The sequence below is a fragment of the Gadus chalcogrammus genome, chromosome 8 (genome assembly GCF_026213295.1).
Source record: "Gadus chalcogrammus isolate NIFS_2021 chromosome 8, NIFS_Gcha_1.0, whole genome shotgun sequence".
Classification (NCBI taxonomy): domain Eukaryota; kingdom Metazoa; phylum Chordata; class Actinopteri; order Gadiformes; family Gadidae; genus Gadus; species Gadus chalcogrammus.
Window position 1 is genome coordinate 23,227,162 of NC_079419.1, and position 26,400 is coordinate 23,253,561.

At 47.6% G+C, this 26,400-nt stretch overlaps 3 protein-coding genes across 4 annotated transcripts in view; 2 read left to right on the forward strand and 1 right to left on the reverse strand.

The window, feature by feature from the left end:
* The window catches only part of LOC130387947 (probable G-protein coupled receptor 158), a 76,270-nt gene extending 73,804 nt beyond the window's left edge, over nt 1-2,466 (forward strand). Inside the window, exons 12-13 of the mRNA XM_056597239.1 lie at nt 464-1,064; nt 1,330-2,466. Of these exons, the coding sequence (XP_056453214.1) occupies nt 464-1,064; nt 1,330-2,466 (1,738 nt within the window). The remainder of the gene's footprint in view (nt 1-463; nt 1,065-1,329) is intronic.
* A 3,014-nt stretch (nt 2,467-5,480) lies between these two features.
* On the forward strand, nt 5,481-12,593 carry anxa13l (annexin A13, like). 2 transcript variants are annotated; one of them, XM_056597512.1, is made up of 11 exons: nt 5,481-5,584; nt 6,171-6,246; nt 6,332-6,426; nt 6,798-6,968; nt 7,344-7,377; nt 8,087-8,166; nt 8,480-8,548; nt 8,643-8,744; nt 9,058-9,133; nt 9,482-9,594; nt 11,078-12,593. In XM_056597512.1, the coding sequence occupies exons 1-11, from the start codon at nt 5,570-5,572 to the stop codon at nt 11,195-11,197; spliced, it is 951 nt and encodes a 316-aa protein (XP_056453487.1). In that variant the 5' UTR covers nt 5,481-5,569; the 3' UTR covers nt 11,198-12,593. The 2 variants fall into 2 exon arrangements, with proteins under 2 accessions (XP_056453487.1, XP_056453488.1); XM_056597513.1 differs by having other exon boundaries at nt 6,801-6,968.
* A 3,747-nt stretch (nt 12,594-16,340) lies between these two features.
* On the reverse strand, nt 16,341-24,619 carry si:ch211-252f13.5 (uncharacterized). Its single transcript, XM_056597240.1, has 6 exons — nt 23,602-24,619; nt 23,005-23,207; nt 22,349-22,510; nt 21,296-21,448; nt 18,035-18,101; nt 16,341-17,944 (listed from the first exon to the last, which is right to left on the reverse strand). Exons 1-6 carry the CDS (start codon nt 24,278-24,280, stop codon nt 16,341-16,343), a joined length of 2,868 nt encoding a protein of 955 aa, XP_056453215.1. The 5' UTR covers nt 24,281-24,619.
* Nucleotides 24,620-26,400: the final 1,781 nt, after the last annotated feature.

Genomic DNA, 26,400 nt, shown 5'->3' on the forward strand with positions numbered 1-26,400 from the left:
TCCGCATCTGGAGCAGTGACTGATAGAGATCACCAGCACCTCTTCAGAGTTAGAGGTTTGTCTTGTTGCTGATCATTGAGTCATTCATAAGCCACTTTTGTGGGAGTTGGACTCCATGTCTCACATCCGTACCTGTCGTGCAGGACGGGGTCATGTTTGGGGTGAAAGCTCCCAAAACAAAAGTGGTGAATCCCCGTGCATTACTCGTGCTTTGGATAAAAGCCTCTGATAGATGAATGGATATAAATATAAATAAGTAGACTGTCTTTGATCTATCTGTCAACTGCTGGAGGAATACAAAAGAAACGTTAATGACCAAAAAATTATTCAACTATGTACTACTTATATTAATAATAATAGTCATATTTATACTATTACTACCGATATCTATGGACATCTATGGACAAATCCAGCCCGTGGCTCTGTTAAAACATCATGCGGCCATTCTGATGGCCTCCTTCACAGGCAAGTCAAAAGAGGAGTCCCTCAAAGCCAACCTGCAGGCCCTGAAGAAATCCCTGAGCTACGACCAGGTGTGTGACCAGGACCCCGGCGGCCGTGACGGCTCCCGCACTCCGGGAGACAAGATGACGCCCGCGGGCAGCGTCGCCGGCGAGGGCTCCCTCCTGGGCTCTCTGATTGGCCGCGGGAGGCACGGCGGCAAGCGCTCGGCAGCGGTGTCGGTGGAGCAGCCGGCCATGCCCCTCCCCCGGCTGGAGGCGGCCGAGTCCACAGAGTCGGTGCCGCTCTGCTGGAAGTCGGCCAGCGCCCAGAACCTGACCAACGACAAGAAGTCGTCCTTGGCCTCGTCGGCCTCCTCCTCGGGGGGGCATCTGCGGACCTCCCTCATGCAGAAGTCCCTGAGTGTGATCGCCAGCGCCAAGGAGAAGATGCCCGGCCTGGGGTGCAAGACGCACGGCGCCGAGGACGCGGGCCGCAAGGGCCTGAAGGGACGCATGCTGTCGGAGGTGGACGAGAGCCCCGAACACGTCCCCAAGATGATCATCAGCCAGTCGGTGGAGTACTCCAAGACCCCGCTGAAGATGGGCATCATGAAGCAGCAGGTAGGCTGGTAGACCCCCATTGCAGGGCAGTATGTCATGGTTCACCCCGCTGAAGGGGATTAGCCCTAAAATTAAGCTGTGTTGGTGTTTTTGACAAATGTAGTTATTTAGACCCTTTGACCTAAAGAGACTTTTAATGTTGTACAAATTGCCCCCATTAGGGCATGATGTGTTGTGATATCTGGATGAACGATGTCATCCCCTGGTGGGGGAATGACGCCCTGATGATGACATCACTCTCTGACGCCATCCTTCCCCCCAAAAGGTGAGCGGCAGCCAGCCGTCCATCTGCTCGGAGCCGGGCCGCAACCTGTACGACCTGTCGGAGGTGTGTCCCTGGGACCAGGAGGAGGCCCAGACCCCCACCGAGGGGAAGGCCCAGAAGCACGTGTCCATCGCCCCCGAGGTCCCCGGGGACCCGGCGGCCGCACGCAGGGGCAGCAACACGGGGAGCGTCAAGGGGAGCCGCTCCTCCTCCTCCTGGGCCCAGCGGGCGGGCCAGTCCCCCGCCAACCGGCGCCGTTGCTCCCGCGACAAGGGCGGCGAGAAGCGGGAGGAGGCGCGGGACGCGGGCAGGAAGCAGCCCCGCTCGCCGCGGTCGCCCCTCCCGCCGAAGCCTGGCGCCTCGCCCTGGGCCTTCGACGAGCCGCCGTCGCCGCCGCCGCCGCAGACCCCCGGCCTCGCGGGGGGGCTGGCGGTGGGGGGGAAGCAGGCGCTGATGGACTCCATCTCCCCCGACAGGATCCGGCGCAAGAAGAGCGTGACGCCCACCGATGGGAAGCCCAAGGCCATCCACTCGGACCACTCCAAGTCCACGGGCAGCCTGCTGCAGCCCCCCTCCCTGATGGTGGAGATCTGCCCCTGGGACTACCACCACCCCGACACCGACACCGACGCCCCTGCCGCCCCTGCCGCCCCTGCCGCCCCCGCACCCCCGTCGCCGCAGCGGGAGAGGAGCTGTAAGAGCCCCACCACGCACGCCAAGCGCAAGCGCAAGGGATCCTGCTCCTCCAACGCGTCGAGGGCCGAGCGGGAGAAGGGCCGGGAGAAGAGCAAGGAGAGGCGGGGCAGCTCCGCCAGCAAGCCCCCCGCGTCCGAGCGGCGGAGGGTCAGCCAGTCCTCCGAGGGGGGCGGCGGCCCGCGGCCGGGGCGGCGCCGGAGCTCCACGCGAGACGCGCGTGAGGCGGCGGCGGTGGTGGAGATCAGGAGGGCGGAGGCATGTCCCTGGGAGGCAGAGCAGCCGGCGCCATCCCCCACCCAGAATCAGACCGAAACCTCGCCGGAGAGGAAGAGGGCCGACTCGTCTCCGAGCGCCACAGAGCCCCCGGGGGGCAGCGGGGCCAAGATGGCCGATGTTTGTCCCTGGGATTACGAGGAGGCGGACTCTGGGAGCCGGGTGTGAGAAGACACGGTGGGAGGAGGAGGAGCCAGTGTGAGGAGGAAGAGCAAGTGTGAGGAGGAGGAGCCAGCAAGAGGAGGAGCCAGCAAGAGGAGGAGCCAGCGAAATGACGGGCCAGCAAGAGGAGGAGGAGCCTTTATGAGGAGGAGGAGCCAGCGTGAGGGGGGGGAGCCAGTGTGAGGGTTTGAACCCATACAGAACAATGCAGAAGCTTGTGAAGCCGAACTCAGCCCTTAAGAAGTGCCCATCCTTTATCTAAAAAGGTGAAAATCTAAAGTTGGGAACACCATATAGCGACATTTAAAAACAGAAAAGAAAATCATCTGCAGCCCATTTGTTCATTCTGATCAAAAAAGTTTTTGTTAAAGGGCCACAATGTGTTTTATTGTGTAACATTATTATTATGCAACTTTAAAGTCACTTTATCTTTGAGTTAGAGAAATGTTTGGTCTGCACCTTTTCTTACACATTTTTATCCATTTTACATTGTTTGTGTAATGCATTGCAACGCATAGAGCACGTTTGAACCAAAACAAATAATTCCCCCCAGAACACTATCAGGTTTAAATGGCGAGGAAGAGAAGATGAGAGAGGCCCGATAAGCTGATCTGACAATGGATGAAACACACTCAAGAAACACTCTCATTCCAATTTGGAGGATTCAAGACAATCCTGGGACTGACATGGATTAAATAATCAATATTCATTCAGATGAAAGGGGAAGATAAGATGTGTGGATGAGGCGACCCGCTCAGACCTGAGGAACAGCTGCAGTGGCAGCCTTGCCTTAACTAATGGCCCAGTGAATAATTGATAGCATGAAGATGGAATATTTTACTGACATGGCAAGGCATGGGTACCGGGGCTTACCGTCTCCTCATCGTGACTTAGCGGCGTCCACACACAACGTCGCCAACAGCCCTAGCATGTGGTCCCGTGTTGCATCCCGACCCGTCGCTGTGTGGTGGTTCTCCTGTGGTCCAATAGGACAGTGAAGATGTTTGATGTTGTCGGGGCTTAGCTGTCCAACCCCCTGTGTGCGGAGTGTGTGCTTTGACCACGTTCTGAGTGCTGTCAGTGGTGTACACTTTAATGTGGGACTACAGCGCTGTTTTTCCCTGAACCTTTCAACATTTAAAAAGCAGGAGCCAATCTCTATGGCTGACTGGGTTGCTGGAGTGGTCTTCTTAAGGACCTGTCTACACAAACAACAGCAAACACACAGACACACACCGTGTGTGCATGTTGGACAACCAGACGTGCTCCATGCTCAGATGGTGTGCGACGCTCAGGTCTGTATGTGGGTCATTTTGTGCGCTGCATTTCTATGGGGTTTCTTTGAGACAATCTTTAAGGACCAAATCCAAAGCTTGTTTGGGTGAGCTGAATAATTCATTATTTCACTCGGTCCGTCTTACGTCTGCTTGAACGCACATCTTGGGGCTCACTGCGCTAGGATACGCACTGGGAATGAATGCAACTGAGGGGGAGGTGGGGGGGGGGGGGGGATGTAAGAATTCCAATGGGAATGTCTGCACATGCATGGCTTTCTGCACATTTTTTGTTTGTGTGTGTGTGTGTGTGTGTGTGTGTGTGTGTGTGTGTGTGTGTGTGTGTGTGTGTGTGTGTGTGTGTGTGTGTGTGTGTGTGTGTGTTTGTGTGTGTGTGTGTGTGTGTGTGTGTGTGTGTGTGTGTGTGTGTGTGTGTGTGTGTGTGTGTGTGTGTGCGTGCGTGCGCGTGTTTCTGTGGGTGTATGTGTGTGTGTAAACTGGTATCCCATATATATATATATACATATAATTGAAAAACATTACTTTTATCTGAATCTGGTTATACATTCTGTTGTTTTCCTGCTGATTTCATGCATGAACAAAGCCTCATAAGAAATGTCTGAACATAATACAACATCCCTAATAGACTAGCAGCACCTCCACCGTAAACCACTCACCTGCATTGCCTCCAGACCATGTTGTCCATCCAGCTTTATTTCCTGCACTCTGTGTACACCGTGTATCACAACATTGGATGTTTGGTTTCATTGTTCATCACTTGGAAAAAAAGAGAACACCTTAAATGACAAAGTGACCAAAAAAACCTTGATGTTGACGAGCCAATCAAATCAATTCATGTATGAAGTGTTTCTATATCAACAAAGCAAGTTGTTACTCCAAAAAATATATATACACATTTAATGACAAAAGATACAATGTGATGCACAGTTTATTTGTAAACCACGGCCTCATGCTCATATCTATGTTTTAATCAGAGGACTTTATCGACAATATGTGAAACTATTACTTGCGCACTAATTGTATTGTATGCCAAACAGATACTATGAACTGTCGTAGACTCCACAATGGAATATTTGTGTTGTACATTCAGATCGTGTTCTGTTGTAATTGCATGTAAATAGTACAAATGTACAATAAATATTTCTAGCAAACCTTACCGTTATCGGCTCATTTTCCCCTTTATCCTAATCTCATGTGTGCATGGGAATAATAACTGAGCTAATATCTGTTTAATAGGGCTAACCCTTAATTTAAATAGTCCTGTATTTGAACACATGCCTATGTTGCTTCTCTTATTTTATTTTCGCTACAACATCGCCCCCTATTGGATTCTCTGACGCGTGCACCTGCTCGTATTTAGGAGGTTTGTTCCATTACTTCAGATCTCTTCACAAAACTTGTTAAGCACTTGTATTATTAAGAATGAGTGTAGATGCACTTGAGAGGGATAGACCTTCAAATAAGGCAGTAAGAGCAATATAAGCAAGAGCAGTCTACAGAACGGTACTTCAATTATTACTATGTTTTTTGAGGTAAAGTACGTAATGAAACTAAAAATAAAACTTGCACCTCCAATTTTTTTTTGTTACGTTTATTTCCATCATTATTTTTACGTCCTCGTACTGTATTGTTCTGTCCGACGTCATCGATGCAGCACCGGACGGGCCGGGGTGCGGCCTGCCTCCCTCCCTCCCTCCCTCCCTCCCTCCCTCCCTCCCTCAGCTCTCATTCTGCAGCCGCTGACCGGATCAGACGCGTCTCACCCTCCTCTGGCCTTCCCTCTAACCTGACTTTATAACCAAACAGAAATCATCATGGGTAACGTCCAGGTACGTAATATCATGCAAAGTCGTTTTTATTGGTCAAAATATAGCTAACATAAATACACACTACTTTGTAGCATATAGCACAACTACTGTAGAACATTATTTATGGTCAGGACAACGCAAGTGAATTCAGCGAATATGCTTTTTCTTTTTTGGGTCACAAACAATTCATCGAATATGCTTTTTATTTTTTGGGTCACAAACAAATCAGTCTCGGTTTGGAAGATTTAAACTCGCAGATCGAAGGACGCTTGGATGAATCAGGGGAATGTGGCTACAGGCCGTGGTACCACGGTGGGGGGGACGTGGTACTGAGGTTGGGGGGACGCAACACCGTGCGGAATTTCCAAAAGTCGCGAGGAGGCCGCTTCCTCGCGGTCGATGACTGAGGCCGCATTGTGCTCCACGGGGAGTGGGCGAGACGCAGCCTCACCACCGCTGCCTACAGTGTATCATTAGTGCAGCCTGCAGCTGCTGCTCCGCGTGACTCAGCTAGACCGGGCTACACCCTTTTCAAAGCACAACGTAAATGTAAACAAATGAGCTCGCTATTGGACGAGAATTTCCATGTCTTTTGTTTGTTCCCCAGCCTACCATCGTCCCTTACGAGCAGTTTGATGTAACAGCCGATATCAAGGCACTGAGACAAGCCTGCAAAGGCTTAGGTATGTTAGATGATAATTAGTTGGATTTAATAGCTGTTCAATTTAACTTTGATATAATGAACTCAAGGTATGTATGACTTCCCAGGGACGGATGAGGCAGCCATCGTTGAGATCCTGGCCAACCGCTCGGCTGCCCAGCGGACGGAGATCAAACAGGCCTACTTTGAGAAGTATGACGACGTGAGTATTTAACCTTCATCCAATAGGACCCCAACCCTTCTGTGTGTGTCTCTCTCATCCATTTCCGGGCTCTGTCTCTCTTTCTTTCCTCTTTTTGTCTTAACATCATTCACTGTGTCATCTCTGTCTCTCTTTGTCTCTCTCTCTTTGTCTCTCTCTCTTTGTCTCTCTCTCTGTGTCTCTCTCTCTCTCTCTCTGTCTCTGTCTCTGTCTCTGTCTCTGTCTCTGTTTCTGTCTGTTTCTGCTGCTTATTGTCATCAGAATCATACCATTGTTCAACATAATCAGTCCTCTCTCTCTCTCTCTCTCTCCCCCCTCCCTCCTCCCTCTCTCTAACTCTCTCTCTCTCTCTCTCTCCCTCCTTGGCCCAGGAGCTGGAGGAGGTTTTGCGTGGCGAGCTGACCGGGAGCTTTGAGAAGGCCATCGTGGCCATGCTGGACCCCCCTCACGTGTACGCCGCCAAGCAGCTACGGCAGGCGGTACAGGGGGTGGGGACGGACGAGGCTGTGCTGGTGGAGATCCTGTGTACCGCCAGCAACCAGGTGGGGCAGCCGGGGGCCAGGGCTGGGGAGGCCATGGACCAGGGCGGGGCGGGGGCTTTGAAATGTGGAGCAACATTTATTCTAAATGAATTCAAACTCCTTCAGCATTTGACATTACATTTTGTGTTTACAGATGGATATTTGTATTTGTATTTTTTCAAATTGTTCGCTATCAAAAAATAAGATCAAATATATATTTGTATTATTTATGCAATGGTAAGACTGCTACTTCTGCTGGTACTCCCACAGTCCCCTTCTGGGAGGAACATCATACGTTATATTATCTTCATTGGTATGGTCAGAGTCCCAGTGAGGAGACGATGGAGGGGGAACTGATGCATCTGCTTCCCTCCTTTCTCACTGTGCTTTCCTCAGGATATCGTGAGTTACAAGGAGGCCTACGCCCAGCGTGAGTACACAGGTCCTGAGTGGTCTCCTCTTGAGCTTGGGGTGTTTCTGTCCACAATGAGCCTGCTGGGTTTCCTCACTCCCTCGGTTGCATCATGTTTCTCTTTCACCACCGCCCTGAACCGACCCAGAAAGACTCAATATGAAACATCTCATCTCTCTTACCAGACTAAAACATCTCTTCTATCTTACCAAACTGAAAAATCTCTTCTCTCTTAACAAACTGAAACATCTCTTCTCTCTTACCAAACTAAAACGTCTGGAACATGATTGCTTCAAATACACAAGAATGCTTAAAACACATAGACGGACAGAATTTCATCTGAACAAGAAACCATGAAACATATTAAAGGTCCCATGGCATGCCACCAGGTGTTGTGTGATTAGCCGCTACAAGCCGTTTTGGAAATCTGCCCCGTATGACATCACAAGAGGGCGTGTCCACCTAGATGTGTGACAGATAGATTACCAATGTTTGCTACAGTCCACTGGGTAGGCTGGTAGACTGATCTATCCGTCACACATCTAGGTGGACCTGTGATGTCATAAGGGGCAGATTTCCAAAACGGCTTGTAACGGCTAATCACACCACACCGGCTGGCACGCCATGGAACCTTTAAAACAAACACAGGACCCTAAAGGTATATAGTGTGAGAGGTCCATGGTGGGGTTCAGGACAGTGAAGGGATCCTTAACGGTTTCTTCCCCAGTGCATGAGTGTGAGCTGGAGGCGGACATCGAGGGGGACACCAGTGGGGATGTGAGGAACCTGCTCATCGCACTGCTGCAGGTGAGCTCACCATGCTAGCTGCAGAGGATCAGGGTTAGCCTCGGGTGGATTGTTACCGGAGAGAGGCGGAATCAGAACAGCCACAGGGCGGATCCCACTTCCTTTCCCCTGACTTGTGCTCATTACTCACATACTTCTAGAAGTCCTGTTCTTGTAGTAGTCATGTCTTGGCACCATACTGTCACTGTTTCTGCCCTAACTCTTTCTTTCTCTCGCTCACCATTTTGCACTCTGTATCTTTATCATTACTATCTAGATATAAAACAGATCTATATAGCTCTGATCCTCTTAAACCCGTCCTTGAATCCCCTAGGCGGGCAGGGAGGAGGGCTATGAGGTGGACGAGGACCTGGCAGAACAAGACGCACAGTCTATGTTTGAGGTGAGCTGGGTCCACATTGCAGATATTCCTTTAAAGAGGCTGCTGCTGAATGCAAAGCAAAACCAGTTCTGCTCTGAATAATGCTCTCTGCCAGGCGGGAGAGGGCCGGTTTGGCACCGACGAGTCCACCTTCACCAACGTCCTGGCCCAGAGGAACTACCTGCAGCTGCAGGCCACCTTCAAGGTGTACGAGAAGGTAAGAACACACCTATTTTGACCCAGATCACAAAACTTTATCGTCCATCAACAGTGTGACAAACATTTATTAGATGCAGTAGAACAGTAAACAAAGAATGACATACAAGACAACAAAGGTGCAATGTCATAATTTTACAATCGGACGTGACAACACACTGATGTGGACTTCCTACATTTGTTCTATTTCGCTATAAGTCTATGTGTGTGTGTGTGTGTGTGTGTGTGTGTGTGTGTGTGTGTGTGTGTGTGTGTGTGTGTGTGTGTGTGTGTGTGTGTGTGTGTGTGTGTGTGTGTGTGTGTGTGTGTGTTAGCTCTCAGGAACGGACATCTTGGACACCATAACGAGCGAGGCAACAGGCACCCTGCAGGACTGCTACGTCACCCTGGGTGAGACTGGAGACCAGTAGGATTAGTGGGAGTTGCTATTGAGACCCAGCCATAATTACTGGGTCACATCTCCAATGTACTCCTCAGAGGAGCCTGGGGGAGAACCAGAGCAAGATGTATGCTCCCAAATGACAAATTCAGTCATGGGATTCTGTCCTAAATGTGCACAGTTTAAATAGATTCACTAATGCCTCACAGGAACTATTAATGGCTTATGTTATTGTGTGTGTGTGTGTGTGTGTGTGTGTGTGTGTGTGTGTGTGTGTGTGTGTGTGTGTGTGTGTGTGTGTGTGTGTGTGTGTGTGTGTGTGTGTGTGTGTGTGTGTGTGTGTGTGTGTGTGTTCCCAGTGAGGTGTGCTAAGAACCCTCAGCTGTTCTTCGCGCGGCGCCTAAACGCAGCCATGAAGGGCGCCGGGACGGACGAGGACACGCTGATACGCATCGTGGTTGGCCGCTCTGAGGTGAGCGCGCGTGGGTGTGTGCCTGCGTGTGTGTGTGCCTGCGTGTGTGAATGTCAATGTGTATTTCTTCTGTGTTTGTGCTGTTTACATTTGTAAATGAATCGTACTGTCATGATCCACTCCTGGCTTTCCATCCTACTGCCAGCTCTGTCATAATCCGCTCCTGGCTTTCCATCCCATTGCCAGCCCTGCCAGTACTTTTCCGGATCACCTGCCTGCCAATCCCACCTCATCAGTGCAACCTCCTTCACCTGTGTTCCCTCACCTTATGTCAACCCACTCCTTCCAGTCTCTGTCAGATTGTCTTTAGCAGCAAGCTAATGCTGCTATCCATTTGGATGGTAGGCTGGTACAAACGACCAGCTTCAGCGAGAACGTGACGTATTTCCCTTGCTCCAGCCTTCCAGTTTGCTATTTGTGTCCGACGCGTTTGAGAAGAAAACTATTTGGGAAAAAATAAATAATCCAGTGTATAATGGTTGCCAGCCTTTACAGAAACATTAACATTGCAAGCCTTTTACATTGCAATAATATTTTGCCATTTTCGCCAATTTTAATTTCAACAAGTGCTGTCGTGTTTCTGTCGCGCCACGAGGGGTAGTAGCGGGCTAGTCATCATTAGCAACATAGCCTCTTTAGCAAACCATCTGGAAAACACAACTTTACATTGAATTTCACGCAAAGCAAGACCATAAATTGGTGACCGGATTAAAGCAGCAATGAAATCAAGTGTGTAAGAGGATTTAAAATCGACATTACAACCCCCAACGTGGTACAAATACAAAGAAAATACAGCTCAATCCCCATTGACTGGGCGCAGCCATCTTCTTTGCTAGTTGTACAGATCTGCTCTCTCTACTTTGAAAGCGACGAGATACTACGACCGAAAGGGGGCGTGCCTCAGTGAAATGCCGCAAGAAAGCTGGGAGATCTGCGACTTTACCACTTCGTACATCCAAATGGATAGCAGCATAAGCTCTCTAGTATCATTTCCCGGATTGCTTCCTTGGCTTCGACCCTCCTTTCCCTGACCCCTCCTCGTCGTTTCTGCCCTGGTAACCTGCACAGCCTTCTGTCCCTGACCCCTCTGCCTGCCCACCCCTCGTCTGTCTCCGGTTAACTTGGACAATAAAACAGAACTGTTCCAACGCTGGTCTCTGTCTGTGCTGGTCTTGGTTCTAACCTCACGCCCAATTACACATACATGTTTCATTTACAAATGTAAATGAAACATTCAGTATGCTGCTTTAATGTTTAATTACTGTACAGTTTTAATTTGTAGAAATGTCTAAAGATTTTTTTTAAACATTTATTTGGTTCATTTTAATTGAAGCCTCTTTTTTTCTCTCTCTGTCTCGCTCTCTGTCTCTCTTACTCTCTCCCCAACCACTTCTATATCAGTCATAAACTCTTGTCTTTAAACCTGTTGAATGGTAGGACTTTTGATAGAAATGAATGCTCTTTATTGTGCTGCCCTGGTCAGGTTGACCTGGAGACCATCAAGGACATGTACCTGGAGAAGTACGACGTCACGCTGAAGGACGCTCTGGACTCGGAGTGCGGCGGGGACTTCAAACGCCTGCTGATGGAGATCCTGCACTAGGCTAACGAGCTAACATGCTAACTGTTCCGCCCTCCCCTGAACCGGACCTGAGAGGGGCTTTACGGCCCCACGGTTCTGCTTCGCTACGCTCTCATTTTGTCTGATTCGCCTCCTTCTCCCTTGTCTGTGCTATCTACTGTCACTTGCTCTTTCCTTTTATTTGCCCTTATTGATGGTCTGATGCCCCTCAACTAATCCTTCTCAATACATCTGGCTTCATTTATAGTCTGACCATCTGTATTTATCCAGCACTAGTTTGGCCATGATACAGTCTATATATTACACTATAACACATAATATAACATGGCCCTTGCATTATTGTACATTACACAGAACAATTCCAAAGCTTAAACGCTTGAGTTTATGCACCCTTTATAACTGGGCTGGTAGTATACTCCAGTTCTGTGTATCGGTGCTTGTATGAATCAGTATTACTGACATGTAAAGGGATAATGCGCGATATAAGACGCAGTCCAGTCGTTGTATTGTGGCATATAACGTAGCCAAATGATGCTTCTGAAGGCCTGATGCGTCTCAGGAATAAAAGAAAAGAGAATAGCTCTTGTCTATCATAAGTTCATATATTGCAGCATATCTTGCAGGGCAACAGCTGGGTGTTGTGCCTGACCCAGGCCACTCCTTGGCCACCAGACCAGTGAGGACACGCCCCTATGTGTTCAGACCGCTTGTGTCTTCATCCATCCCTCGCAATGCGCCTTTCAAATCCACGGGAACAATCACAGCCTTAATGCAGACCGCAGATACTGTTGAATGTAGTCGTCTAGTATGGTCCCTTTTTAACAGCCACCTTCTACTGTTTATACGCCTTAACCCGCCATCGTAGTAGTCACCACACTGAGGCCGTGTCGCGATACAACAGTAGCAGCGCACGTTATCCTTTGGATGCGAGCATCACTCAGGTGCCCAATGACTCTGAAATCACACTCCACTGATTTATACACCATATCCCGTGTGGGATTTTTAACTTAATTTGGGAGTGTGACATCTATTAACAAGTCGCAGTTTCTAGTCCCAGCCATACAACTGCCTTTTTACATATTTACCGTGGCTGGTCTGCATCTTTTAATGCTTTATTTACAAACAAAGAAAAACTCTTTATTACTTCTACTAACTTTTACTTCTACTTGTAGTTGACGGCCCTGTCTAACCGGATCTATGTGTTGTCATATTTCATTCTTACTAAGATTCTGAGAAGTTAAGAGTACATGGCAATTTACTGACTGAAGTCTAGAATACCCTCACAGATTTTGGCTATTAACTATTTATTCATTAAATTATATATTGGTGGTGCACTAAAATGCGTATTGAATATGTATTAAGGACTAAATATTCTAAACGTGAAATACATAAATGCTATTAATAAATTATAACTTGAAAAACAAAAATGCAGCGTGTGTTATTTCATTGTCCGCCAGAGGGCGCTATAATGCTGTGTTTAACTGAGTTCCAGGCCTGATACATAGCTTGACATGAATCTTTATTTTCCTTTCTTAACCTCCAAATAATCCATTATTTACATTTTAGTTATTGTGGGGGTTAAGGTTATTCTCTGTACTATATTTCAAACAGGCCTAGCTCTTTATTGGTTAGCATTAGCCTACTCTTGAGGAGGCTGTCCTTGTTTTATCCGACTGTATGAACTACCAATCCCTCCCAGGTGTAGAAGATTAATATGTTTGCTTAAAGGGGATCCTCCATCCTCCTGTGTCAGGGTCCAGTGAGCCGTCGTAAGCCGGACATGTTTTCACTGGTTAGCATGAGACATTTACCATCATACATTTCAATGGAAGCAGCCAAACCGTTGGTTCACAGCGCCTTAGGAAAAGAGCAAACAAGCTGCCAAACTGCTTCCAGATGAACCAGAACCACTTTATCTTACTCTGTCCCTTTGTCTGCTTTTCCCCACTCTCTCATTCTTCATCCTCTATCTATCTGTCCTTTTCTTTTTCTAAATAGTAAATAGTATCCGTGTATGGACAACAATGGCGCTTGCTATCCACATTTTGCAGATACTTTAATCCGAAACGACTACAGCGTATTACAATTCATGTCCCTCCAAGAAGTGGCAAGGCGTCATTTCGGTAGCCTGCCCAAAAGTAAACGGATAATTGGAAGTTAGGGTAGATGAAAGGGTGCGGAAACAGATTCTGAACCAAATAGTGTGTCTGCGTCTGTGTTTGTTGTATGTGTGTGTTTTTTAACCAATGCCATAGGTAAGTCCAGGGCCGTGAGACACCTGTCTGTTTCATTGTAATTCCAAAAGGTTCATGTCCATCTTTAGGTTCTTCTCAGCGCATGCTGTCCAGGCCGTAATCAAGTTATAACAACCTTGTTCTGAAGGCCTCTTAGCCTGTTGGTTGCTGCACAGAACTCCACATCTATCTGCCCAGAGCTTCTGGTTATACCGAGGCAATCAAAGCAGGCCCACTACTAAACATACCAAGCTGAACACACGGAGAGGAAAAAACACACAATCTGGAGTCCGTATGGGACCATTTCAAACAGTTTTTGAGCTGTTTTTATTCCTTTTAAAAGACACTTAATCCCTAATGTAGCCTTTAATTTTTCCTTTTCTTTTTTTGTGGCCGTGTTAAAAGATAAAGCATGATCAGGTTTTGAATTGGCTAGTTTCCATGTAGTTAAAAACCACAAGGGGTCATAGACTAATCGTTACCATACTGTATTGAAATTGAATCATTCTCTGTGCAGTTTAGGTAGATAATCCCCTCTCTCTCACACACACATGCTGGCTGGCTTGTATGCAGTATGATAATGCACTAGCAGGGCAAGGGTACCAAACATCACTGGGCTATTCCCTGTTTTATTTCTTCCAGACAGACCTGCTCTCCCCCCCATGCCTCAATTCAAATACAACTCTTTGTTTTTGCAGTTAGCGGTTCTGTTATATGCTCGTTGGTTATTTACTTTTTAGGCTAGTGAGCTAATTTTTAAGCTTGTTTTTGCAGTAGATAGTTAGCATTTTGTTTTATTTCACTAAGTCCAGTATATCTAGCTATTTTTACACTCTTTTGTTTGTATATTCAGTAGCGAGTAAGCTAGTTTTTATAAGAGTTACTACATAGTTTCTTAGTTCCTATGCTGTTCCCTTTGCTAGTTCCTATGCTATATGTTAGCTGTCCACGCATCTTCATATGTTATTCCTATGCCAGTTGATATGCTAGATGTCTACGCTATTTCTTATGCTAATCCAATAGAATTTCTATGCTAGTTCCTATGCTAGATCGTAGGCTAGCACCTACGTTAGTTTATATTGTAGTTCCTAAGATAGATCCTATGTTAGTTCCTGCACAAGTTCCTATGCTAGTTGAAGTTTGACCAGGACACACAGAACAAGGCCAGGGGGTCTTGGTTTTGTTCTGATTTGGTTGGGATTTCTTCGATCTTTAAAGGAGACATATTATGGTGTTTTCCCAACAAGTTAACATAATATATGAGTTCCAGAAAACATGTTTTTGAAGCTGTTTGCTGAAAATAGCTTCCAGGAAAAAAAAAAAACGCCTACCGCTACTACCTCTGTTTCAGTCCCTTCAGAATGTGCTGAGAAATGCATATCTCACTCAAAAAATAATGTGTGTGGACTGTGGGAGCACCAGAGACCCCAAACAACACCCCAAATCCCAGGAAGTCTTGTTTGCATAACATGTCCCCTTTAAAAAAGGTGCCCCTAATCGTGCCTGTAAATAAATGCTCCTTGCCTCTTTCGAAGTATTGTTTATCCCAAGACATGCGCTAAAGAGTAACTGTAGAGAGAGTTTGGGTGGGAGTGTGTACTGTGGAGGGGGGGTGTCACTACTTCAAAGAGAAGGGGTCAAAGAAATGAGCCATTTCAACAAGTTTTGTTCTCCTGCGGAAACAGAACCACAGCAGTAAAGACTGTTTGGTGTGTGTCTGTGTGTATGTGTGTGAGGTGACTGCTTGTACTGTTTACTGGCACTCTAATATAATTTTCAAACTGTTTTGATTCATGGCAAAGAACCTTGCTCTTTGATGCTTTATGCGAAACATGTGCAGCCTGCTTCTGCTAGCAGGCTGCACCTGTGTTTGATTGAAGCCACGTCTACACACCTCCCTGCTGACGTTGAGGCGTGGATTATGGACAAAGTTTGAGATGAGTTTTTTTTTCTGTAACGGTTCACAGGTTTTTTTGGGGGGTTTAAGGTCCAACATGTGTAGTCCTACCAAGTCAGGTCAAGTCACAAATCACCCGTGCATATATAGCCTTTCATGACAGTTACAGTATCTGATGCAGTGTGGAGGCCTATTTGTGTGTTCGGCAAATGCATGCCAGTGTGACCACAGTTGATGCCCTTGAAATGAAAAATAAAATACTGCTGGTGTCAATCACAGAAAACATTATTGCATATTTCAAATACAGTAGACCCATGCAGGCTGAACACAGAAGCAACCGTAAAACACATCTGGCTAAACAAATTTATTGGATTCCCAAAAAAAAATTCATTACAGTTTGGATTGTTCAACTTGTGCCGGAGTTTGTGTTCAACCACTTGTTTACTGTAACATTTCCCTTCCATTGGGCGGATGACATGGCAGGGATCTGGTCCCTGGGGGTTCTTTAAGTTGGAAATATGCATAAAGTGGTCATTAAACAAGGCCTTCAGTGGTAATGGGCATTACAAAATAGGGGCTAACTTGAAACACATGCTCACTCGTAAAATCCAACCAGGATCTTCATTCTCTCTGCAGGAAGAGAGAAGCCCAGCTACATAAAGAACAGACAAATTACATGGAGATCATCGGAACACTACAAACACTACTCATGGACTAAAACCTTCATTCCATTGATGTTATTACAGATAATAGAGATCAGGAAGCTATTAGTTTATATAAATGTCATTATTACAAATGTAACGTAAAATAAATACCTAAATATAGTTAAATATATCTGCTGTTATAATTAGATATGAGTTCATTTATAATAAAGTATGTCTATGATAGTTAAATTTATCACAAAAACGAATTAAACGTGGCGGACCTTAAGAAATTATGTAATATTGACTAATAACAGGATATATGTTCTTCAAAAATATACAACATTAACCGAGGTACACACATTTGGTACCCTCTCAGTTAGCCCAGAATCCTACACAGCCACCCAGAGGATTGATACCCCACTTCCTGTCTGGTGACTGATCTGGTTGACACGACCACGCACACAGTCCAAGGTGAAGAACACTGCCGTGCCGTTCCGCACCTGGAAGGATGCCCGTAGAGCCACACTGGCCCAATGGCTGCCCTCGGGCATCTGCCCCCCAACCTGCTGGCTAAGTAGGACGGGTTTCGCTCCCTCCACCGTACCTCTCTCCCCCCCACCCTCCCCTCGCTTCTCTTGGTCGCCCCGCCGGAGCAAGGTCACCTTCAGCAGACTGCAGGAGTGGATGAGTTTAAGGTCCAGTGCCATGCTTGCCGTGCCACTCTCCCTGAAGACGAAGTCTCGTTTCTGCTCTCTGGGACCCTTCACCGTCATGGCCATCTGGGGGACCTGGGGCGAGGTCTGCTGGAAGAACAGGGGTTTGTTACGGACGGCCCCGGACAGGAGGCCCGCTTGGGCCACGGACGCTGCCAGTGAGGAGGAGATGGCGGCAGGCACCCAAACCAGACTAAGGATGCTGATGCCTGTACCGTCGCCGAAGTAGCGCACGTTGCACTGGGCAGGGCAGAGCACTTCAAAGGCCAGTGTGTCCCCATGGTCAACCCTGGCTGCCCCGGACAGTGAGACGGAGGTGTCCCGGTAGTGGACGCCTGGTTTGAAGGTGCGGGACAGCTCCACGCCGGTGCCATTGCGGTTCAGGTATGCCAAGAGATGGAAGCCCTCGTTGACGCAGGCCTGGCCCATGGAGTACAGCGCCTGCTGGAAGACAAAGCGCACGGTGCCACTCTCTGAGAAGCGCACACCCCGCCCGTCATGGGTCAGTCCCAGCACGTAGGGGTCCGAGGCAAAGGTGGTCTTGAACACGGGGCGGTAGTTTGTGTGGTAGTGGGCTGAGGCCACCGCCTGCGCTGTCATTGCGACCGCTCCGGTGTCGTGGGACAGCCAGAGGAGACTTAGGGGAGAGCCCGGTGGGTCGTACAGCTGCAGCCCGTCGCTATGGTTACAGTGTTGTGTGGCGCTCTTCAGGAACAGGGATATGAGGTAACCGGGGGCAACCACCGCCACTCCACTGATGCTTGCACTTTGAAGCGAGCGGCCCTCCCGCTGCTCCACACGCACACCGCTGAGGTCGCGTCCCTCTTCGGAGCCGTCGTCCGTGGTGTTGAGATGCAGGCACACCTGGACGAAGCTGCGACAGCCGTGGCTCAGGGACAGGTTCTCATCCAGCCACACCAGGCCGTGCTGCATCAGCACCAGCCGGCCGTCCTCCGCTGACACCAGCTCCCCGTCCTCCCGGCCCTGGATCTGCAGGGCCACGATGGGAAGGCTGTGGCCCAAGGCCTGGCCCCGGGACGCCGGGGGAAGGTCCACCTCACCCGCCCAGGAGAGCGAGAGGGAGAGGGGGGATGAGGCGTCGCCAGAGGGTGAGGTGGAGCACACGGTGTCAGTGGTGAAGGTGCAGTGCGCCACCACGGGGTCCCCCTCGCACTCAGAGCAGGCCTGGCACTCGTCCATGTCGATGTTGAAGAAGTAGCCATGGCTGCACATCCCTGAGTTGGCATCGCGCTCTGTCATGCCCTGGCATCTGAAGCCGCCTGGGGGGCAGCACAGAGGCAGCAGATCAATAGTCAGGTTTTTACGCTGAACGGGGATTAAATACAGAGTTTGAAGTGTTTTCCTTTTACCTGGAGTGTTGAGACACTTTTGTGAGTCTCCACATTGGTTTGTTACCTCAAGGCATTCGTCTCTGTCCTAGAATATTCACAAAAAGACTACAATCAAAACACTTTCAAACTATTTGCACATCAAGTAATTGTCGGGACAACTTTGCCGGCCTCATATCGGTGTTGAGTCTAGCTTAGAACACCCCTCATTCACCAAGAGACCAAATATTAATTTGTCCAAATATTGTGACTATTAATTGGTCAAACTGAAAACGAACAATATGCTACATGTTCACACTGTAAATATATTTGTGAATATACTGGCACATTTTCTTTTAATTGCTTGTTTTAACTATTACGCCTTACATATAAATAACTAGATTAAGTTATCATTATTTTACCATATTAATTATTGTCTACTCATTTTAGTATAGACTACCAGTATAGTAACAATTACTATCAAAAACCCTACTGTAAATAAAGACAAAACATTTATAAACATATTGTACCACAGTTGTATTTAATTACTACAACACATTATTGTACAGACTGACAATGCATCCAATTTGATGAAAATAGGACTGAAAAGAGAGACTTCCCATGCCAGGATCTACGTATTTCCTGACTGTTGAGTTAACTTTGAGTTCAACTATGTTGTCCATTTCCTAAATTAAATTAACCCTAGCCATCACTGAAACACAGACAAATAACTTGCAACTCCCCATTCACTTCCACTTATACTTGTTTGCTTGGAAAGATCTGGGTGACCAGAAGCACTAGGTCCTAGACACACTAGGTTCTTGACGAGAACAATGCTCCATGACTTTATGTCCGGCAGGCTGAGCTGCCAATGCCAACGTGTCTCTAATGTTAGGAACCCCTTTGTTGAACAGATTCTAGCCGGCGCTACTGATGCAAGTAGTGTCTGAAACTCAAAATTCCCCTGCTGGAGCAGAAAGAACTTTCACCATCTGTGTTAGACGAGCAAGAGAGTCATTGGGATCGGTGGACTCATGAACAGCAGCATATTATGGCTGCTGATTCTGCCATGAAAGTAACCAGAACTTTGTGGGTACGTTTTCTGTTTAGCTGGAGGAAAATACATTCTAAAATACATTCTACTTGCAAGCCCAATCATACTCTCTCAAATCTCTCCAAAATGTGGAGCATGTGGGAGAACCAAGGTCCAGATCTTTTCTGACATTGAAGTCTTCTCAGCTGATTGATCCATATTTGAAGGTGCACATAGCAAGCATCAGCAAAATTGGTCCAACAGTCCAAAGAGCTCTACTTGACTTGACCTCTGAAAGCCAGGAAATGCTGTGAATTATACAACCTGACGTTTCAAGGAATTCAATTACTCCCATATGAACTGCCCTTGCGTTTGTCAACGGAGGGTCTTGTGAGCGGCAATCGGCAGGAAGACTCTCAACATGGTAGTGGGCTCTGAGTCTCCTGCAAGTTACACCTGCTGGATGGTGTTGCTTACTTCAAAAACAGGAAAAAACAGCTTGCCAAAGGCAAGCTGTCTCAACTGCTCTCTCTTTGAATGGTCGACCTTGAAGGGAAGTCTGTTAAAGATATTGACTCGCATGATGGATTAACCGAAAGGGTCTTTTCATCCACACTGAGATTTGAATCAAGGTGGAAAAATTGGAAGCTGTGAACAAAGTTGTTTGGTCGATGGGAAAATGCTCAAGGTAGACGCTTCAGGAAGAATATATGCATCTGAACTAGGATCCACGTAGGATCCTAGTTCGCTTAGGAATCTGGGAGTTTGCCATTGGTGTCCTTTATGACCTGCAGTGATGGACCATGTGGCATAATCTGTAGGTTTTGTTCTGTAGGCACATGGTGCCACTAGGCTGAACAAGAAGATATACAGATCTAAGATATATGGATACTACTCAGTTACTAACAGAGAAATAAAAACGTCTGGTCTTGTAACAGATGTAACCATGGACCACTGTGCCGTCTGTGCGGAAGGTTGCAGCATCGAGCTGAAGGTCTAGCTCTGCTGAGATGAGCCAACTCCATCACAGCTCCAAAGAGTTAATGTCTTGGTATGGTGGGCTCAGGATGAGGAGCCAGCTTTACTTTTCCCATGACAAGCCTACCTGGTCACTCCCATCAGTGTCGGTTATCTTCAGGTAAGCAACTGCAGAAAAGTTCTTACTGCTGCTGAAGCTGAAAACTTTGTGTAGCATCTGGCGATCTGAAGACTTGAATTTAATGATTTAATGATTTGATTGAAGACAGATCTTTTAAGGAATACCTCTTACTAATCCATGCCTCCTCCCTTTCTGGGGGAAAACAAGGAATCCCTGTTGACAAGTATTCCTTCAGTTCCATGAGTATGGACTAACCTTGGAGAGTGACTGGTGCGACAAAGCCCAGCGATAAAGAGGCTACTGATGCTGGACAAGACACCCAGTTGAGTGGTAACTTCGAAGAAGAATCTATCTGCCTTGAGGTCCAAATTTAACCGAGGCTGGGTTGAATGACCACCTAGAGATCTAGGTCTTTAATATCAGTGGCATGATCTTGGGACAGAAACTTGGCGTTATTGTTACACACCTATACAATGTCGGCTGTGAACGCGAAGGCTTCCTCTTTATATTGTATCTGCACACCCAGAGTGATATTTAAGTTAGGCCCTGTTAACATCACATCGTTGAGCGAAACTCCTATGTACAAGGCTCTAGACCCAAACAAACTCGTTCTCTAAACTTCTGAGTGGAGATGGACATCAGAGGGTGATGCTGTGCTCTTGAGCCAGATCTTTCTTTTGGTTCCTGGGAGCCTGTTCAAGTTGGAGGGCTGTGTGATGTTCATCACTGCCGCATTCAAAACATTGACCATGAGGCGCAGCATCTAAAACAAATAATATTGTGATTGAATGGAAGCTTCTTCACTATGGGATTAACACCTCTTGCCCTTTTGAGGATGGAAAGGTCATGAAAAGCTACCCTCTGCCTTTGCTGACTGGAGCTCTATCAGCAAGTCGTTTAAGTTTCTCAGCTTTCGATAGTCTGTCTTAGTTTTTCTAAGACGCAATAAACATTATTTTACGTATGCTACCAGAGGCATTGCATTTAAACAGAGGTGGCTGATCAAAATGGGAACTGAAAAATGAAACTCAGCGCCAGGGACCACTTGATTCCTTACATTACATAATTACTTGCAACTTAACATTAGCAACCATTACAAAACCACAAAAGGACTAGGGTTAGGGTTAGGGTAAGCTGGTTTTTTTGGAGGGAGAGACGTCTCTGTACTGGCCTGGCAGATGCGGTCAGCGTGGACGGTGCACTCGGCCACCATGAAGAAGCCGGCGGGGCAGACGGTGCAGCGCTCACAGCCGGGATGACCGGTGCTGAGGCTGCAGTGCTCCTCAGGGCCACAGGTCCCACAGGCCTGCAGGGGGCGCCCCACCTGGTAGTACAGGTCAACACAACGTCAAGGGGAGTACACTTACAGCTGGCAGACATTCAGCATTGCAGCAGGGCAGTGTGACAACAGGTCATTTAGTACCACTTTTCTAACTTGAGGTATAAAAGGTGAGTCGTAGATCAATCGAAGAATTGAAGATCAATTTTGGAGCACCTGCAAAAGTGCCCACGCACGAACAAGAATAAATAAAATGTGTGTGTGTGTGCGTGTTCCGAAACCCTGTTTCATGGCCAGATTCAGATCTAACAGCTTACATCAATATTTGGATTTAAAGGAGGTTGCGCAATCGTTTCAAATATACCATCATTTGGTATTTTATGTCAGCTGAAAGTGATGATGAATGATAAATATTGTGTGTTTGTTTTAAAGTGAGCCATGTCAGATTCAGTTTAGGGTCATCACCCATACGCTGCGCTGCCCACTCTTTAGCCCACTCTTTAGCATAAAGTTCACTGAAGGTTAACATTTTTCCGTCCCATCTACACAACACTAGTCTTAACATCTATATCCTTCCTTTCACAACCTAGTCCATATATATATATATATATATATATATATGTCCTTCAAGTTTTCACAACATAATCTTCACATCGATGTCCTTGCTAGTGCCACCAGCCATTCATGTTTGGGGATGGCATTTGTCCTATATGATCAAGGAAACTCCGGTTAACACAATTCTTTGTAATTATTCTATGTTTTTAAAGATACTATATTTTAGTATTTGGTGTCTGCTGTAAGCGATTGGATATTGTGTGTTGTCATGTTTTCATCTGTGCTATGAATCTGATGATGACACTTGAAGTTAGGGGCGCCACGTCACGGTGGAAAACAATCCTCCGCCTCCCCTTGACCTATTGAGGTCCCAGACGGCCCCCTCCTCACCTGCACGACCCGGGCCTCCATGTCGGCCCTGTGCACGGCGAAGGCCTGCTGTGTGTGATGGGCCCGGACCGGGCTGCCCCTCGAGTGGTCCAGCTCTCCCTGGAGGTCCTGGAAGGACATCTGCTTGATGTTCTCCAGCAGAACGCTGTACTGGGCCTTCACCTGCCCCATAACAATAGATGGGATAAAGAGCGGGATATTTACAGGACTCTAAAGGACTCTAAAGGACTCTACAGGACTCTAAAGGACTCTATAAGGTCTCTGCAAGGACTCTACAGGACTCTACAGGACTCTAAAGGACTCTTAAGGACTCTACAGGACTCTATAGGACTCTACAGGACTGTAAAGGACTCTACAGGACTCTAAAGGAATCTATAAGGACTCTAACGGGACTCTACAGGACTCTAACGGGACTCTACAGGAACTCTACAAGGAGTCTCGCTTATGGTGGGATAGTACAACCTTGCTCTTCTCTACTTCCTGGGATTTTGTAATCCTACCGTTTCCACAATCCCCCACAGTCTGCCCTCCTTAATTGAGCACAGTTTCAGTCCACTTGTACGTTCCTCCCCCACTCCCATCACTTTATCTGCGTCATTAACCCTCATTATGGTAATTATCCCATGGCGAGATTGAGATGAGGAAATGTTCCTTACGTGGTCCATCTGGTCGTACATCCTCCGCTGTTGCTCCAGGATGTCTCGCTGCTGGCTGACCAGCGCCCCCTGCTGGCCGGTGAGCAGCCGCTGCAGCTCCTTCACCTCGGCCTGCTGGCCCCGCAGGGCCTCGATCAGCGCCTCCTGGCCCTTGGAGAGACGAAGCTGGAGCACCAGGGCATCTTCAGGAACCTCGTTGGTGCCTGGCACCGTTGACATAACACACCAGAATCCAGAATAAGAAGATGTGCCTTGTATACAAGTCGGAAAACCAATCTATTCAGGATCTCCAGTCTGATCAACCGGTCTCATGGAAACTTTGGGAATAAGACGCTGCTCAGACTTTCACAGTCAGTTAAATCCGATGATGAGGAAAAATAATCTGATAAACAATGCTTATGTGTCTTTGTTGTATAGCCTATGAGCCGTTTCACAAACTTTGAAATGAAATTTACTCATGAAATTTGATTTAATGGATACATTCCTTCAAGCTAGACGTCACGCTAACACGGGTCTATCTGTATAGATATAGGAATTACTAAAATATAAAAGTTCACGGTCATTGAGGACGTTATGACGTCACGGTCTAGCGCCCACCTGGCTTCATGTCGCACGTCAGCTGGACCCCCAGGGAGGAGGGGGAGGAGGAGGAGGAGGGGGTCCCGCCGCTGTCTGCCAGGTCGCCGAGGAACTGCGCCGCCCGGTCCGTCACGTGCACAGGCGAAGGGCTCACTCTTCCTGCCGTGTCGGCCCCGGGGGGCCCGCAGCCGGGCCCGACGCACGGCGGGGGCTTCTGGCGCAGCCGCATAGGGAGTCTACACTCGATGCCCTTACAGTCCCTCTGCGTGGCCGCCTCCGTCCTGCTGGAGGAGATCCCGCTCTGGCACTTCCCACCATGGCAGTCCGGGTGGAACACCTCCGCCGTTAGGGTCCGCGGGTTGGTGTTCCTCGTGGCCTCCGTGTCCTCCCCCCGCGGGTGTGTGAACCCCGCGGTGTAGGGCCTGGACGGCGCGCTGTGCACCTGGCGGTGGAGGGTCTGAGCGTTCACCTGCTGGTACCCGGGGAAGACCTGCGGTGGCCTGGCTTGTACCGGCGGACTGACGTGTCGCCGCGGGGTCGATGCCTGCCCCCCCGAACAGTACTCTCCAACGCACGGTTGGCTCCAGTCCTGAGCTTCTGGGAAGCAGTGGGACCCCCTGCAAATCTGAGCAACACTTTGTCCTCTGCCAAATAAATATGTGAAGCATAGTAAAGATATTCCGGTGAGGAACGCCATGTTTCTGGAAGAGTTGAGAACCTGCACAACGGAATAGTGATGAGAAAGAGTCCAGGAAGCCTCAATCACGCATCCTGAGTCCCTTTTGAATGATCAGATATTGAGGAACTATTGGAGGAAAACTCAAAATAAATAATAGAGCTTAGTCCCCCGTCTCCACCCGTATAGTGTTTCTCAGGCAAGTCGACCTTGTGTGTCCGCTGGAGAGCAGTGGGGCCCGGGTAGCGCTGGATAGAAGGTCCGTCTGGGGGAGCGGCAGAGAGAGGGTCCGTGTAGCCCGATGTGCAGCCTCAGGCCCGGGGAGGAGGGATGGAGAGGAGAGCTCCGTCTACATGTGGCGCTCCGCGGCTCTAATCATCAACAGGTTTCCCCCGTGGTCTTAAATTAACCCCTGGCGTCTCAGAAATACCAGTGCGCCCAGTCATCCGTTGATGCTGTGCACGTGTTAGATATTTGGAATATTTTTATCTCTTTCTTTTTCCTTTCCTTTTTTTCATGTTTCAGCTTTTAGGAAATGCCGGGCCAAGGGCCATTGGATATTTATTATTTCCCTGAAAAAGTCATGACAGTCTTTCAAAGATGATGAAGAGCCTATTGTACTTTTTCTTTTACACCCAAGTGGCCAAACATTGTACAATATTAACGGCAATGGGTGAGTAATATAAAGGGTCTAAGAATATATTAATTGGTATAATTATAGATAATAGTTTATTATTTTCTCTCGTTCTCTTTTTCTCTCTTTCTCTCTTTCACTCCTTCTAAATGTCCAGAGGTTTGTGTAAACGATGTTCTTTATCCGGTATAGAGAGCTTTGAAGAGCATTAGAGCATGGGGTTGATCACTATAATATGCAGAGGGCCATCATTGAACTGTAACACACTTTATTGCTCCTCTTAATTTCTCTCTCCTTCCTCGCCCATTCAGATGTGATTAAAGTGGTTGAACCTTAAACCACACAAGCTGTTGCTCTCTCATTTCATCAGCCCTTCCCCCGTGGGTCTGGTGCTGACGTCAGAACACACACTTTACTCTATTGGATACCTTAGTGCACCCTTTGTACCGTACATGCTCTATATATATACTGCACATGTGTACATACTGGGCCCTCATTAGTCCCTAATAAATCAGATCTGTAGTCGATGATCCTGACTTAGAAAAACAAAACAAATGCACACACACAGACAAAAACACAAGGATACTCTCTCTCTAACACACACAGGCACAGAGAACCCCCAATTGCATTCAAACACACACATGGCAGAGTGTTTTAATGTGATGAATTACAGGGGTGAGATGTTCAGAGGGGTGCTGCCTGATTCTCTCAAGGTAAACGGACCACACATGGCGGTGGCCTGTAGGGGGTCAACATTGCTTTACTTAGTGATCACCGAGTCTCATGTATATCATTAGCCTTCTTTTAAACACACAAGCCTGTTTTTAAAACAAAGGACCTCCAATACGATATAAACAACAGCAGGACATATCATAAACCTTGGCTTTCACCACCTGGACCACCGATTGTGAGTTCCTGAACGAGAAGTTCAAACGTGTTGTTTACACAAAGGGACAGGGCCCTGGGAGGGTTGTGTGTGTGTGTGTGTGTGTGTGTGTGTGTGTGTGTGTGTGTGTGTGTGTGTGTGTGTGTGTGTGTGTGTGTGTGTGTGCGTGTGCGTGTGTGTGTGTGTGTGTGTGTGTGTTTTGCCTCGACGATGAGAGCATTAGAAGCTAAAGAACTACTTCCTCATTGGACAGGAAACCCAAAACTCTTGTGAATATCACAGTGATGATGAGTTGACCATTCTTCATTGACTGACATCGAGCTGGATGAGCCACCTCACCTCCGCCAGACAACAAGACAGGTAGACTTTGAGTTCTCAATATTTATGGAGATTTATTGACTCGATTATCAAATGGAAGTTAAACTGATGTAATGATTTGTTGAGTAGTCTATCAGAGGCTTGGATACAAAGCAATTTAGTAAACTCAGATAATTAAGTTGCTAGGGGGGTTAGACATCTTGCTCAAGGAAAGGCTGTGGATATTTGCAGTTCGGTATTTAATATTAAATCATTAGAATTGATTATCCAGAGGACGACTTTCAGTCCTTTAAGATGTCAGGT

Coding starts and splice junctions, on each gene's coding strand:
- si:ch211-252f13.5 (XM_056597240.1), bottom strand. CDS start 24,280: ATGGCGTTCCTCACCGGAATATCTTTACTATGCTTCACATATTTATTT. Junction 21,449..22,348: donor TGGAGGCCCGGGTCGTGCAG/GTGAGGAGGGGG, acceptor CTGTACTACCAG/GTGGGGCGCCCCCTGCAGGC. Junction 18,102..21,295: donor ACGCTGACCGCATCTGCCAG/GCCAGTACAGAG, acceptor TGAATATTCTAG/GACAGAGACGAATGCCTTGA.
- anxa13l (XM_056597512.1), top strand. Junction 7,378..8,086: donor CAAGGAGGCCTACGCCCAGC/GTGAGTACACAG, acceptor TTTCTTCCCCAG/TGCATGAGTGTGAGCTGGAG. Junction 8,549..8,642: donor ACGCACAGTCTATGTTTGAG/GTGAGCTGGGTC, acceptor GCTCTCTGCCAG/GCGGGAGAGGGCCGGTTTGG.